This window comes from Colletotrichum gloeosporioides (genome assembly GCF_011800055.1).
Source record: "Colletotrichum gloeosporioides strain Lc1 chromosome Unknown consensus_117, whole genome shotgun sequence".
NCBI classification, from domain to species: Eukaryota; Fungi; Ascomycota; class Sordariomycetes; order Glomerellales; family Glomerellaceae; genus Colletotrichum; species Colletotrichum gloeosporioides.
This window is the reverse complement of record NW_025544762.1, coordinates 1,025,946-1,042,193: the sequence shown is the minus strand read 5'-3', so window position 1 is coordinate 1,042,193 and position 16,248 is coordinate 1,025,946. Positions and strand designations below refer to the sequence as shown.

General features: G+C 53.4%; 3 protein-coding genes across 3 annotated transcripts; 1 reads left to right on the top strand and 2 right to left on the bottom strand.

The window, feature by feature from the left end:
- Window positions 1-634: 634 nt before the first annotated feature.
- GCG54_00009234 (uncharacterized protein) lies at window positions 635-3,196 on the top strand (the record flags this gene model as incomplete). Its single annotated transcript, XM_045409183.1, has 4 exons — window positions 635-1,035; window positions 1,263-1,339; window positions 2,461-2,687; window positions 3,128-3,196. 4 exons carry the CDS (start codon window positions 635-637, stop codon window positions 3,194-3,196), a joined length of 774 nt encoding a protein of 257 aa, XP_045256428.1.
- Window positions 3,197-4,871: 1,675 nt separating this feature from the next.
- Window positions 4,872-9,273, bottom strand: GCG54_00009233 (RNA-dependent RNA polymerase 1; the record flags this gene model as incomplete). Its single annotated transcript, XM_045409182.1, has 3 exons — window positions 4,872-5,809; window positions 5,869-8,802; window positions 9,108-9,273. The coding sequence occupies 3 exons, from the start codon at window positions 9,271-9,273 to the stop codon at window positions 4,872-4,874; spliced, it is 4,038 nt and encodes a 1,345-aa protein (XP_045256427.1).
- A 742-nt stretch (window positions 9,274-10,015) lies between these two features.
- On the bottom strand, window positions 10,016-12,001 carry GCG54_00009232 (D-lactate dehydrogenase [cytochrome]; the record flags this gene model as incomplete). The annotated part of the gene is made up of 5 exons (XM_045409181.1): window positions 10,016-10,407; window positions 10,466-10,864; window positions 10,920-11,138; window positions 11,193-11,592; window positions 11,642-12,001. Coding segments are annotated over 5 exons (1,770 nt in total), but the record flags the coding sequence as incomplete, so codon positions are not given.
- Window positions 12,002-16,248: the final 4,247 nt, after the last annotated feature.

Here is a 16,248-nt window from a genome sequence, read left to right as displayed (position 1 = left end):
GCGGCCAGAGGCACTGTCCTAGTGCACACAGTACGTACCTACCCAACCGCTACAGATGGTTAGCGCCCTCAGCGTTGGGTGTCCCACTGTCCAACCTCAATCCACTCGACTTCATCTTGCCATCCTCCACGCAGTCTACGCAGTCCTGATTGCGCCCACAAAGGCAGAATTTCTCGTAACGACGAACCCCCCTGCGCATACGTACAGTCTCGGCAGATACCTAGAGCTGATCTGGCCAACGAATCGTGGTTCAAATCTAAGCACCTGCATCAGCCCAACCCACGTCAAGTCTCACGTGGACTGATTCCGTCGGCCCTAATCAGATCTCGTCCTGACACAACACCACCACTTGCTAACGACGTTTGGTACTCCCAGTCAACCCGACATTCAACCGCCAATCATCAGCTCTGCATCACAGCTCCTTGGCCTTCTCATCCTTGACCACTCCACCAGCTTGGCCCCTCCCGTCCTGGTCCAGGCGCTACGGGTACTTCGCGATACGACAGCGGGAGCCTCAAGTCCCAGACAACTTACGGGAGCCATCAGCCACCAGAAGCTCCTTGGGTTGCTGCACATCATCCATCTACGGCCACGTTCCGCCTGTGCCCGTACGGCACAGCATCGACGCTTTACCATGGGCAAACAGAAGACAGCCAACGTTGGCAAAGCAAAGGGAGGCGCTGGCAACGCTGGAGCCAACGCAAAGACGACCGCTGCTCCCGCTCCCAACGTCCCTCCCGCTTGGCCCCAATTCAAGCCACCATTACCAGTCACCGACCTTGTGCCCGAGAAATTCCCCTCGTGCCCGGACAAGGTCGTTCTTGTCCGCAATTTCTGGCCGAAATCCCTATGCAGTTCCTACGTCACATTCCTGAGGAATCTCCCGCTTGTCACCACCCCTGGCCGACCCAAGAGAGGGGAGGCGGTCAGAGTGAACGACCGTTTCCAAGTACAGGATGCCACTTTCGCTCGACGCCTGTGGGAGGAGACGGGCCTGCGCGAATCGCTTGCCCAAGAAGATGTTCAGGACTTATGGTGAGTCCACTGCTCTCACTTCCCTCCCCCTGCCCTCTCCCCGCCCTGTTCAGAACCCTGGCCCTGAAGGATGCATCGTACGCGCTTCCGGCTAGATCCGCCAGCTGCAACCAGTCGAAAATGCCCAAAAGGAGTTTTGCACACACGAAACCCATGCGGAAGAAGAAAACCAGCTGCCTCATGAACATCCAGGCGGGATTTCGGCTGACACGAGTAATACATACTAGGGGCGGTGAGGTCGTCGGTCTGAACCCCAACATTCGCATCTATCGCTACACCAAGGGCCAGTACTTTGATGCACACTGTAAGTCCCAGAGCCAAGTCGTCAACCTGTCATAAAACAACACATGTACTGCGGGCGACGAATTTTCTGCGTGTCACTATGCGAAGTCCTACCCGCCTCAGAGCAGTCAGGATCCATGATCGAGTTCCTCGAAATCCTTTTGCGAGTGCAACCTGCAGCAAGCCACCAGGATTTGTCATTGTTGATCAATAGCTCGAGTTGAGAGACAACAGCAGGAAGACATGCAAGCCCTCGAAGTCCTGGGCGAGCAATCGTGACATCACAAAGTGTTGATATCCTCCTCCCTACACCGACTCTTCTTAGGTCTCAAGGCCAAGTTACAGTTAGACCAGCCCACGACGCTCGTCTGGTGTTCAGCAGGCTACAGTTGCCGTGTGCAGACACATCTTGCGAGTAGTTGGTCACGCAAGCTTGGTCCATACGTTTTCTCTCGCCCCTTTGGCAATTTCCTTCATCGACCCATTCCTACGGATACTCGCCATGGAGTGGTTTCTAGTCTATGCATGTCTCAACCTCATCAAGCCCAGAACAAAAGTCTCCAAAGAGGTCCCATGACTTGAAGTGTCGCAGACAAGAGACAAAACCAGCCGGGACCTGCGGTGGTTTTACCCACTATTTCTGTTATGTTTGAGGATGAAATTACATGGCCCCGCAATGGACGAGGCCAGCGATCTACGATGGTCATTTTTGATATATGATATCTCGCCTCCTCCGCTCAGTCCTCTTTGTTTACCTTCCACTCGTCATCACAAGACTCTCGAGAGCTCCAGCACCGCGAATCCCATCGATTTGTCCCGCAGGCCCAAACCCTGCGGATCGTTCCATACCGATCCACCCAATGGCGTTATCCTTCAGGGTCCCGGGGGAGAATTGAGTCCGGGAGCCAGCAAGTCCGATCCAGTCAACCCATGAGTATCTCGCATCTTTCCATCCGCTCGAGAAATCAAGCAACGAATGTGCGCTGGCGATTGCCTGGCTGCAGCTTCCAAGGATTTCTTCTGCGCTCTTTGACACTTTCCTTCTGTTGCCTTCACCTGTCTTCCGTGCAGGCCTCCTCTTCATCTCTCCTCTGCTCTTGAGATCGATCCAGGCCAGCTGACCAACGGAACCCCCACACCTAGACGACGACTCCAATAACGTCTCGCTCGCCCTCGACCCCTCCGCGGGAGCCGTGCCGTGCAAGACAACCTGGACACTCTTGCTCTACCTAACCTCCTCCGCCGAGGGCTGCGTCGGCGGCGAGACCGTCTTCTTCCCCAACGACCGCCGCTCCGCCAAGGAGGAGATCCCGGTCGCGCTCGAAACGGGCATGGCTCTCTTGCACAAGCATGGCGACGATTGTATGCTGGTAAGTTCTCTTCCTCTTCCTCTTTTTCTACTCGTGTACGATTTCCATCGTCATGCGTTCCCCTCGCCTCGCCTCGAAAGGCTCTGCATTCTCCCCTGATCCCCGGCCCAAAACCGCGCGCTCCTGACCATGCTCTTTTGTACAACCGCGACCGTTGCCACCATGGGCTTTTCGCCAACGTTCCTTCTGCAGTACCTATTTCTTTTCTTTTTCGTAGCGCGAAACAGGCCTACCACGGCCACACCACTGCGGCCTCACCTCTGCTACCTTTTCGTGCTCCTCGCTTTCTCACCCCAACCACCCGTCCCGCCTTGCCCGCCCACTGTTGGAGACATTAAACTCCCTTCCTCCCCCCTCCCACTTATTTTTTTCTTACCCATCTCCCCAGTCGTACTAGGTCCGAGGAACTGCAGACTGACACATGTTCCACTTATCAACAGCACGAGGGGCGGGAAGTCACCGCGGGCGAAAAGTGGGTGTTGAGGACCGATCTCTGCGTCAGGAAGTGAACACGCCGCAGCCCTCACGGCCACACCCACACTCACACATACACAAACATGAACGCAAACGAAAACAACCCAATGCCGGGCCACACCCCTCCTTTTCCCGCTCGGACGTGGAGCCAAGAGGAACGAGATCGCGCGGGCGTAGCGGATGGTGCATCCACTGTGTTGGTATTTCGTTTCCGGAAGAGAGAGAGGGTACTCTGTTCCAAGAGGCAAGCCACGCGCGAAGGATGACAGATCAATACCTACGAGATCATTGCATACTTCCCTTTCGTACCTGTCCAGAGAACCAAACCCACCAACCGCCGCGGGATCGTGCCATGTGCAGCCGCACCCCTCCCCCCGCCCTGGGCCTTCTACAATCTACTCCTCCTCGTCCACTTGTTCCTTTCCCCTCTTATTTGGTCAAATATTCTGCTGCTGCTGCTGAATCGTATGGAGAAAAGAACGGGACCTCTCGTCTTGTTCGACATCGGGACGGCGTCAAGTGATCTCTGGATATGCATCCCGTGCCCGATTAGGTTGCCGTTGATCGACGTGTTCGACGTGTTCGAAAGGGACCGAGCGGGATTTTTCTCTCCTGTTCCCTGCGGTCCTTGTTTTTGTTCCGAGAACGACAAGAGGTGTGGTGTGTGTGGCAGTCGTGCCGGGGATGAGAAGCAAGAGGGCTTGTTTGTGCTCGTTCGCGACTGCTCACGAACAAAGTCCCAGCTGCCAAATCATTGAGACAGACGTTGCCGGGACAGGTAGCAATTTTCAAGGGGTCCTTAACCCCCCTCTTCCCTCTCCCCGAACAAAATGCACACTACCCATCATTGTGTGTCACTCGCAACTCGCCTATGTCGCCATGTGTGCCATGTAGACATCTTCCTAAGCGATGCGGCTGACTTTGAGGAGGGGGGAAGCCATCTTCTACCTGGACTGTTTTCTGATAGGACTGTTGTTCTGATGTGAGATAAGATCCTGTTGCCATTGCCGTTGCTGTTGCTGTTATTACTACTCGCTGCTGATCTACGGGTTGTTCCTTTTGGTGGGCGCCGCGCGCACTTTTGCAGTGGATGAACGCAGCGGCATGCACCCCTTTTCTCGTGCCTGCGTCCTGCGTCCTGCGGCCCTCTTGAGGGGTGTTTCTCGTCTAAGGTAGTCTGCAGTCTGCACATGTGTCTATGTCATTTGTATACACTTGTGCGAAAGAAAACGTGTATATCTTGTATGTAGAAGCCTCAACCGGCTGCGTCCGGGCTGCCTCCCCGAGTGCCCCGAATAGAAAACGGCCCGGAGAGGAGGCCTACGCTGCGCTGCCACATCCTCTTGGCCATGCCGTCTATTCCCTCTCGCAGCAACACGACGTGGACCCTTCGGTTCGGGGACATCCTTGGGCATGTCCCAAGGTCACAGCGGCATCAGCAACAGGCGACGTCTGCGTCATGAAGTGAAATCTATTATGCCATGTCCATGTGTCTCGTAAATGGAAAGTGACTGATGCCTGACGAATTGTGTGTGCACTCGCGCTTCCGGCCATCAGGGCCCAATCAACCCAAATCTGCTAGCCTTCTTCCCTTTCTCAAGCTCCGAATCGCTGCTCAATCTATATCCATGATGAACGGCGAGAGACGACGGGAATGACCTGTCGAACGCCGTGTCGCAGCAGAAAAAGCTCCCGTTATCGCGCCCGAGTTCAGCCTCTGGCGCCGCTCATCAATGCGACCATACGATCCATGGTGTTGTCTTCATCCTCGACATGTACCTCTTCCCCACCGGTGGCGTCTTCGGTCTTGGATGACACTGAGACCTCGTCGCTGTTCCTGTCCGTGGGGCTGTTGTCAAACAACCTGAGCATCTCACCCCGGTGGACCTCTCTTCCGTCCTCAATCTGCGTCGCTGGCTCCGCCTCAACCTTTCCATGGGGAGCGTGGTAGGTCTTCTTCGTAATTGGCGCTGCTTCTGGGTTGATGGTGGGTGTGGTCTTGACTTTGCCCGTGGCAATACGGCCCATGATCCAGTGGAAGATCCAGGGGAAGCTGATCAGGGGCATGGACTGACGCTTGTGCTCCTCGTCTTCATACTCCCCTGCCAGTGCTGCATTGACCTCGTCCTGGGTCACTTTATACATGGCCGCCACGAATGGGCCGATGTTATCGAATACCCTACTACCACCAGCCTCCCTATAGCAAATTTCGCGGAAACGATGCTTCAGCAATGAGGATTCTCGGCCTATCTCTTCCTGCTGCTTGTAGTCACTGCCGACGCGCGGCTTGGACAAGGCGAACCCGGTCCAAATCTCGAACTCGGTATCAATGTCGCGCTGACCCATGAGACGCCGCATTGCCATATCATACTGGACCTTGACCGCTCGCGCCTTGGAGAGCAAGTCTTCAGTAAGATGAAAGCGGTTCAGAACTCTGTTGTCGAAACCCTTCTCGTAGAGGGGGTTGAATCCCACGTCTTGGATCATGTCGTACAGTTTGCCGAGAGCAGTCGATGAGTGGTAGGTTTGGCCTCTGCTGCCCAGGAAATGAGGGCGTTCCTTGGGATTCAGTGCGGGAGGGAGCTTTGCAGGGTCACCAGTCTTGACGTAGTCGACAGCCTTGGAGTGTAGCGCTGCGAGCTGAAGACCTATATTGTGTTAGTACTCCTACGATTCTTTAGGCCCGTTTCATCCCAGATAAACTCACATTTCTGATCCTTGACGCCAAGCAAAGACTTGTCAGCGTGGGCCAAGTGCGCAGTAGCAATCAAGGCGAGACTGTCGTTCTGCATGTACCGAACAAAGAATGTTCTGAGATCCTTGACTTGAACGTCCCGACGAAGTACCGCCGGTGTAGGCTGAGTATAGTTCATCGGCGGTTGGTGCCAATCTTTTGGAATGAGGTCTTGGTTCCACATCACGAAAAAGTCATCGCCATCCAGATCGCCTCCTGACATCATGCTCGGAACATCGCGGTCGCCGTTTCGTGGGAAAACCACGACATTTCTCAGGTGGTGCAACTGGGGAACGTCAACTGCCTCCACCACCCTAAGATCGCCCGGATGAAGTGACGGGTTGCGTCCAACGATACAAAGCCCCGTGACACATGTGAACTTTCCACTGCCGCTAGGGCTTTCGACCCGCAAGAAGACCTGAGGCAGATCCTCGATGTTGTTGGTCTTCTTTCCTTCGGTGGCGGTCGAGTAACCTCGCAGAGTACCTGTCTCATCCAAGCAGCCTAGAAGGAAAGCACTCTCCTCCACAATGACACGGGCCTTCTCCTTGAGCAGCTTCATGGACCAGATTCTCCAAAGATCCAGGATTGTCAGCACAAATGGCTCCTGAATCTCCGGGTCCATGAAGCCCCAACCAACGAGATCTTTGATCGTCAATGATGTCAAGTTCTCATCGATATACTGACCCAAAAGGCTAGCGGCCGCAACTCGATCGTTCATCGCTTTCTGGTAGTTCTTGATCTGCCGTTCCGCAAGCTTCAGGATTGTCTCCGCTCGAACACCAAGGGATGTCAAAACAGTGATTGTCTGGCGATTCAAGGTCGCAATCGAATGCTGTGCGTACTTGATAATCTCAAGACCATTGAATCTTGCCTTGAACTTCTCTTGAGATGGCCGAATATGAACCTCCTGCCTTTTGGCATCGGGCCAGACAGCCAGCATGCCTTTGCAACCGCCCATTCGGAATTGAAATGCGGAAGGAACGCTGATGCAGGCGTCATCGCTGCTCATCTCTTCGACGACAATGTGCGCCAGCAGCTGCGAAATCTTGCCGACGCCGTCGCTGAAACAGAAGCCGTTGCGTTCGACGTCTTCAATGGGAACAATATTGGCAACGTTGGTTCCTGGAATATCGCGCGTGGTAGAGAAGCACTGCCCGATCCGTGCAGCGTATTTCGCAACATTCTTGATGTGACCGAAGTCACCCATCCAGTTTCGAATATCATCGCAGGATCTGTGGTCCGTTGGGCAAAAGAAGTAGACCGCACATTCTCTAATTTGAGAATTTCCGAATGCCAAAAATTCGTAGTGTCGATTTCCAATGGTGATGCCCTTGGCCAAAGTACGGTAGACCCTGCTGAAAAGCTCTTCGCCCGAGTCGCTGTAGATCTTGCCGTAGTAAAGTTCGTCAGTAAATTGTACTCGGAGGAAACGGTCTTGATCTTCGCTGTACTTTCGGAGAACTCTGTTGGAGGACTCGACGCCAGGAGAGCTGTAGTATGCTGTTGTGGGAGTCACGACGACCTTCCGGATTGTGGTGCAGTAGCGAGGCATCAGGGGGTTGGGAAAGTGAAGATTCGCCTCCTCGTCCTCAAAGATTTCGTTCAGATTCCATACTCTCTTCTCTCGATCTGCAAAATATTCGAGAGTCCATTTTGCACGGTCCTTGTTGATAACTGCTAATCGCTCCAGGAACTCGCGTGTGATGGCGTATTCACAGATGATGCCTCGAGAAATGCAAACCTCCAACTGATAGTGGACTTGGAAGTCCAACGCTGGCGGTGACTCCAATGAGGATGCGAGAGACTGCAGAGATAGACCGGCGGAGATGTCTTCTGCCTTCCCCTGAGTCTTTGAAGCTCTGTATAGTGTAGCGAGTAGAGCCGGCCTATGCGGAGTGAACTTGAAGTCGCTCAAAGTTGCCTCGATGTTGTATGCATGAAGAGCCTCCAGCACCTCGTCCAAGGGGTTACCTTCATCGCCGACAATGAATCTCAAGGTTGTCCATCGACCAATGTTGATGTAGCCCTGGTCGTCAAAGTCTGTCTGCAAGGTGATGGGGAAGTTCGAAGGCAGGCGATTGTCTTTCAAAATGATCGTCCGACGCTCCCACATATCCAAAGGGCCCCAAAACAGCCTTCCTTTTGCCATTGCGGTAAGACTCTTGTTGTCTCTTTTCGTTCTGAAAATGGCAGGAAGCTCGAGAGGAATAATCAAGGCAGTAGCTCCCTCTTCAGATTTGGTCCGGAATAGCTTCGTCAAGCGAGCAAAGGCGATGGTGCAGCGATAGCGATGGAAATTATCGTCCTCCTCGTCTTGAGCCCCAACACCACCGACGACTGCTTCGACATTCTGATGAGATCTCTTCGGAATATCAAAAGTAACGGTGAGATGCTTTCTTCCAAGATCCACGTCGATTCTGACATTGTGTTTGACAGACTTGTGGACCATCATATCAGTCTCCTGAAGAAGCGAGCCAAAGTCCATCTGCTGCACTTTCAAAACCGTTCTTGTTTTCAATTGAACCTTTGGGTTGGCAGGGCTCGGTGTCAAGTCGTCGAATTTGAGCTTCGGCACAAAAAGGGTGAGAGTAACTCGCGCCCTTCGTCCAGCACCGAATTTGATGGTGTAGTTGATGGCAGACCAGAAATCCGTTTCTGGTGGCGGCTCGAAGCGAACCTTTGCGAAGCCGTTGCGATATCCGTCCTTATTCTCGCCGATCTCTAGCAGGGTGATATTGCCATGTCGTGAGAATGACTTATGCAGGTCCGCCAGGGTGGCACCGGAAGGCAGTCTGTGAATCTTTAGCGTGAGCTCCGGCCAAGTCCGCCAGGGGTTATCATTCATGTCGAAGCGATGAGTGCTTGGGATGGTAGGCTCGGATTTCGTATCGATTCGACGAGTACCTACAGAGTTTGTCAGAGGATGGAATCAAGAATCGGGTAGTAACAAGGGACGCGTTGAGATGAAGAACTTGGTGAGGTGTTCTTCTATGAGGCAAGAAGTCCGGGAAAGGGAAGCGCCAGTGAGGGCTGACAACAGTGCAGTTGATCAGAAGTCGTGATGCTCGTAATTTTGGACTGAGCTGAGGACTCTCATCGAAAAGACACTTCGCAGAGAAGAAGTCTAGCAGCTCCAGAAAGCAGTTGCGGAAGGTCCTATCCACGACAACTTCGACGGAGGAGACCAAGATAGAGATATTTGTACGCACCTGAACGAAACTTGTTGGGCGTTGTCTGTCTCGTTGACGAAAGCGTCTTCAAAACTGTCCCCAAGCTTGCTTTCTCGCGCTGCTCTCCTTGCTCTTGGCTCTCATGTGTGATCCCTAGGGACACTTCGGACGCCGGAGACCCCGGAGCAGAGTTTGATCGCGACATGGCATCTGCAGTGCCAGAACTGATGATGTTGGGAAAGAATCTAGGTCGGGAGAGACATTGATGGTGGTGAAGCTGTCTGAGTTTGATGCAGAGATTTGGTTTAGGTGGAAGGTAAGAGGCAGAGAAGAAATATAGAAAAAGGTGAGGCGGACAGAGAGCTACCTTAGCCTGGAAGGTGTGTCGGAAGTTGCGTTGTTTCCTTCTCCAAGGAGGCAGGTAGACAATTACCTGAAGACGTGCCTTCTTGATTATCTTTTTTGAGGTGAAGCCGAGAAGATTCTTTGCTCAACTGCAACTACCCGCCTGCCACATAAAGCTGCTTGCTGGGTCGACGCGAAAGTCAGGAACAACGCAATGTCTGCGGGCTCCCGAACCGGAATCCAGACCTGTATGAATCCCATCGTCAATCTTAACACTAGCTTACACTCTCTGCATATGCCAGCTCGAGCATGGAGATCATCACTTCTGCCGGGTCACGAACGAGATACGACAACCAAGGCTGGTATTGACCTGAATTTTATTAATTTTCTCCCCTCTCTATGGAAATTTTTCAATCGGAATCACCAAGTTTGTCAGGTGCCTTGAACTCGCCGTGTGATTTGAAGCTGACTATTCCAAATCTTGTAGCCAACGGCGCAAATTATTCCATCCTTTTTTGCCAAACCAACCGAAGAAAATGCGATGCAAACGCGTCACCGGCCATACTACAAGATCCGATCCCAAGGAGCGACCATCCACGACATCAGATCGTCTTGGAGCCCTCGGGAATGTCCATGATCTTGCCAGGGTTCAAAATCCATTTCGGGTCAAGCGCCTTCTTGATGGACTTCATCACGTCGAGCGTGTCAGGACCAACCTCAAGAAGAAGCGAATCCTTCTTACCCCAACCAATGGAGTGCTCGCCGGTGCATGTTCCCTCCATTTCGATCGCGCGCCTGACCATGTTCTTGACACACTTCTCGACCTTTTCTCTCTCCTCGGGGATCGTGCGGTTATAGATAATGCTTTCATGGAAGTTTCCGTCGCCGATATGGCCAAGGATACTGGCGAACAATCCCATGTCGTCCATCTCCTTTTTGCTAACCTCGATCAGATCGGCCAATCGACTGAAGGGCACTGCGACGTCCGTACTCCCTGCAAAACGTTAGTCCGCGGCGTCTCGGCGTATGGAAACACGCCGAAAACCACTCACAAACTTCCTCTCCGTCTTTACGAAGCGCCAGCATTGACCAGAGCGATTCTTTCCTAGCCGACCAAAGAAGCTTCTGCTCAAGTGCATCCTTGGCGAACTCGAAGTTTCCGCCCTTGTGGTTCTTGGTGATATCCTGTACCAGGCCGATATTTTCCTTTACACCAGCCTTGGTACCAGAGAACTTGAAGAACAGAGTCGGAAGCTCCTTCCATACCCGAGGAGCTGTAGCACCTCCCAGGTTGACGACCTTCATCTGGACTTCGTCCATGATCTCCATGGCAGCGACAGGAATGCCGTTTCGCATTACCTCGGCCGCAGCGGCCGCTGCATCTCGAATGCTCGGGAATGTAACAACCGCTACAGAGAAATCCTCCGGTACGACTGTGAGCTTGAGAGTGGCTGAAGCTGTATCAGTTGTCTGTTCAAGTCGTCGAGGGTGCTTCTAAACACTCACCTTCGGTAACAATACCAAGCGTTCCTTCAGACCCAACGATGAGCCCATTGAGATTGTAGCCAGCGGATGATTTTCTTGGCCGTCTTCGAGTCTTGACCACGGTACCGTCGGACAAAACGACAGTCAGGTTGATGACCCAATCCTTCATCGTTCCGTATCTAACCGCATTTGTTCCCGAGCAATTGGTACCGATCATTCCTCCAATCTTTGCACTTGGACCTAAAGCTTTCGTCAGCATTTACAACAAATCGCATACATCGGCACAATCCTTACCCGGATCAATGGGGAAGAAGAGACCACTCTCCATTTTCGCCAACTTCTCATTCAAATCCTGCCATCCAATACTTGGCTGAACAACAATATCCATGTCTTCCTTGTTGAAAGAGAGAATTCTATCCATAAAGGCAAAGTCGACGCTGATTCCGCCATACGGAGCTGAGAAGTTGCCTTCCAAACTGGAACCACCAGAATAAGGGATGATGGGGACGTTGTACTTGAAACACACGCGGGCAATTGTCGAGACCTGTTCCGTTGATCGCGGGTACGCAACTGCTACAGGAAGACCGTCGGGGTTGGTCGTCGACCATTCAGAGTAGCCGTGGGCATGCAAGTCCTCAGGATCAGTCGAAATAATGTCATCGCCTCCCAATTCTTGGCGAATTTCCTGTAGGGCCTGGCATGTTGTCAGAATAATGGGACGTGTACGCATACTTAGAACCTACCTGCTCCATCTCGGCCATACTCGCATACTTGATAGGTCCGATACCGCCAAGTAGCGAGCGATCCGCGAGGGGGAGGAAGTTGGACGACAATGGGCTTTCCTTTCTTGAACTGGCAAGACCCCATCCAGCGGCGCCGGCAGCCAAAGCCACACCCCAAAAAGATTTACCATTCCAACCAGCATGCGAATTCGCGCTTGAGCTTTCGGAGTTGCCACCTTGAGTGCTCTTCCGTGCGGTCGTCCCGGAGAACCTCCGGCCGGCTCGGAAGGTGGATCCCACCAGTTGGCCCCTCAAGCCGTGGCTAAGGAGGGGCCTCGCAGAGTATTTTGCCGACATGGGCTGCAAGGAGATAAATCCGAATTCTTTAGATTGTGAGTCGCTATTGGTCCAATGAAGTGGCCAGGGTTAGATGCTGTCAGAAACGACAGGGCTTGACCACGGTGTGGGTTGCGTCGGCGAATGGCTTGTATCGGCGTTGGATTTTCCTCCGTTTTCTTGCTCTACTTCAATGAAACAGGAGTTGAACGATAGAATTCGAGGCCAGCGACTCTCGATTTGTTCGGCAAGGAGTAGATATGAATTCTTCAAAGCCACTGTCGGGAAAAGGAAGGCATCCAGTCTCAAAAGAGTCGATTAATGCTGACGAGATCAGAGGGTCGGCGCGAAACGAATCCGTGACAAGGACGTTCGAGATCGCGAATACACCTGAGTGGGAAAGGGCACACTTATATCCCAAGAAGAGGACAATCAACCACTGCAAGATTCAAATCTCGAGCTATGTCGCAATCGTCCACAGAGGAAGCTAAGCGGCTAAGCGTTGGGGCAAGTGGATAAGGTGGATGCTCATGGGGCCGAACATCTTTAATAACGATGTTTTGGGTGTCTTCGTGGGATGAATCCAGAGCGTGACCCAACCGCAAGTATCTGGGCGTACTACTTCCCACATTAGGAACGAGGTGCATCCAAGCCAGAGGCTATGGGTGGACAGACGGTCTCCTGGCATCCAATCAGATCACTGCAGCATAGCGATATTGGCCAAACCAGTCAAAAAACCAAAAAGCAGGAGAGCCACGATGACGAGAAGCTAGGCCAACGAACAGCTAAGGTCGTAGCTCTGAGTCGTCAGCGGGGTGGGATGCCGGGCTACCTCACGATGGTACTTCGCAGTACCTTGGCAACTAAGACCAGACCAGCTAAGTTCTCCAGGTGGAGCACTGGAGCTGTCTTGCTGCTGGAGACACAGCAAAAGGGACGACATCGGTCTTGAATCTGGGGCACAACCGATTTCAAGCGGGGAAGAGGCCGAAGCTGAAACAAGAGACCGTCGACTCTTTCGGTGATGGGAACATTTGCCCGGGCTTCGGAACGGTGACGGCGATGGGTGGCCCTGCTCAACTTGGACGCTTGGCTGCCTTGTATTACCAACCACCACCCTCATCCTAGTTACCTACGGCCACACCAACCCAGCATGTCGGGTAGCAGAAGCAGGGGCATCGGAGTTGACGCGGAAAAGAGACGCTGGCCATCAGATTGAACGGCAAAAAGGGCATGAACACCTGCCGAGAGGGGAGGTTTTCACGTCATCACAAGAGACCGACACCAGGTTGTGATGCAAGCTTGACCCCCGTTTCGTGGGGTAGCTTGGGAAGGGTGGATGGGGGGCAGCGACAACCTTCTGGAGTTGTCAATATGAAGTCTGATTACCAACTACATCCCACCGTTTCTTTTGGGCTACAAAGCGACATAATCAAACCAGAAGACCTGTTGTGCAATTGGCTAGCGGGCGAAAACTCGGAGGGCTGCGGCTAACAGTTCCAAGACTTGCAAGAGCATTGACCGACATCCGTCTTGTCCGACAGTGAGACGGACGAAGAGCCTGAAGATCTAGTGCTCAAGCTAGAAGCGTGTCCCCCACGTTCAGCCAGCGAAGCGACGAGGGTGGTAAAATTTCTAGCTATCCCCGTGACCACGGAGTTCAACCTTGCAGGGCAACAGGGTCAAAAAAGAGCCTTGAATTCTGACGAACCCCCGCGCATCGGCCCTGTCGGTGTAGAGTCCGCGGTGGAGCCTGCTTGAGGGGTAAAAGGACCGCGGTACGCCGAAGACGCAGGCCCGTTCACCTCCGGTGCGTCTTGAGAGCAGTCAGTGCCGCATGCCGGCTGGGAGCTGACGGCCCTTTCATTCTCTGGTGGGTGTCACTGCATATTCCTGCGCACCGCTGCGAAGTCGCACTTCCATGGTGGATCACAGGACGAACGCAGACACTATGGGCCATGCTTGCGAGGCTCTTTCGTGGACATTGATGGAGCAAGCAACTTACTCCCAGCTGTCCCACACTTGGATGCAGCCGGGAACCCGCTTCCGATATTTGGGCCGGCACGGAGGTTTACCGAGGCGAAGACAGCCACAGCACTGTTTGAACAGGATACCTCTGAGCAGTTGAAAACTGCACTGGCCGCACAGGACTCTCATCCCATCCAAGTTGAACCGCTGACTTGCTTACCACCTGTGTTCACATTCGTCAGGGATGTCTGCGAGGCTTATGTCATCTTAGCTGGTCGTCTTGGTTGCAAAGTCAACTCGAGAACCAATCGCGACTTTGGGATGACAGCACAAACAATGGCCGGTGAGTGGCTTTCGGGAGACCGGTGACCTTTCTATGAATCACGGCAATAGACGAACACGAGGACGTGCTCCCCTGCCTCGTAAGAGACGCATCATCAAATGAACTTGTTGTTGAGCAGACAGACCTGCGGGCGCTCAGCCCTCCCGCAACCTTCCCAAAGGATTTTCGATGCATCACTAGGGGCGTAATCCCACGCCGCAACCCCTGCTCTACTTGCAACCTTCCATCGATGATCGGTCTGCTTGTTGGGCACAACTCCAGGGGCTTGCATCGGAAATCGGATGGCCCAGGCGGGAAAGCCGCAATTGTTTGTCGATTTGAAGTACTTCAGCATTTCCACGAAATCGAGAAGCAGACAAACAAGCTTCATCAACCTGGCTTCCAACGCATACTTGTCTAGCCTCATTTCGGATGAGCAGAGAAAGCCCAGTGTATTTATGGCAAGCCTTGTTGTCCGCCAACTAACACGCCTTCTCCTGTGCCAACAGCAGACCCTGCGTTGACACTGCTTAGCCATATTTAAACAAACGGTTCCTGAGAGGACAGGCACTCCCCACTTAAGAATGTAGGTCTGCAGGAGCTCGTTCTCTACAGGTCCGAAAGAATGTAGCGCTACCAGTTGCCCCCGCTGCTATGTTCTAGAACGCTGGCTGTTGCAGTCCTGGTGCTGCAGCTTCGGTGCGGTCTGGGCAGGAAAAGAAAGGTTTTGAAAGACAAATCAAATAATACGGACGACCGCATATCGCCAATGGATCTCGGCAGTGGCGGAGGCTGAATTCCGAGCAATACGTCGACGGCTATTGGCGAGGATTATTGCATGGTGCAAGATACCACCCGCAGTCTCGTACCTTAGAGGCGCTGCTTGCCTTGACTACGGCACAATGTGCCGTGGGAAGATGTTCCTTGGGCAGACGGGATTCTCCGTTTGATCTCAAGAGTGGTATGGGGTATCTGGACTTTAAACCCGACTTCCGTCTCCAAAGACAAGTGCTGTTGTCGTCAAAGTTATCGTGGCACGACAGGTTGGGGTCTCCGCGGTTTCGATTGCTGGGGCAGTTTGACAGCGCCGGTCGTACAGCGGGGTTTGGGGTCACAAAGGCGGGGTGTTCCACCCGAACTCAAGCTCGCGGCACCAGGATCACAACTTTCGTGCTCAGCGTCAAAAGCGAGACTCGCCAGATTCGCTTGGTCTACGGCTGCCTGATGCTACATCATAGCACGGAAGAAGAATTGCAGACAAAATGTACGCTACGCCGGAGGCAAACGGGGGTGACGAGAGCTGACGAGGCAACCCTCAAAGCTCATGGCTCGCACCTGCGTGTGTAGATCCTTCTGGCGGGAGAAGCCTCTCCTTCGTTTCTCGAACATCTCAGCACCCACCATCGCTCTCTCGAACGCACGTTTGACCAACGGTTCGCCGAGAATTCGGCTCAGTGCGGCCTCGCCAGGTACCGACCTACCTCGCCTGAAATGCCACTGAAATCACTGTCACAAATCAACTTTGGGGTTACACGAGCCCGACGTTCTGCCTTCGCCTCGTCGAACACTGGGTGCCTCGTTTCTCAGCATCTTGAACAGCTACGAAGCGTACCGTCCGATTGTGAATATGGTGCGTTGTACGTAATGGTAAGACGGAGAACGCCCGCCCCCAAAAGTCCCCCGCGTCCCCAAGACTCGAATTCGCGGGGAAGCCGTGCCAGTTTTCGTACTGCCGAGTAAGACTGCGTCATGTAGAGCATGCAGCGAGGCACGAGACCCTTTGCAGTTTCGATCTTGTTCCTCCGGTCATATCGAGAAGTATCTCTCCACCCGTAGATCCGAATCGAGGGGGCCTTGCTGGGACGATGTGACGGCGGCGAGCTGCGGTGAGGCTAGATCTGTCCAGCTTGCCTTCGTGTAGAGCGGCCGAAGTAGACCACGGTGAGCGGTGAAGGGGGCCTCGTTGATAATAGTGACGAGCCGGGCTCTTTACGCAAAGGTT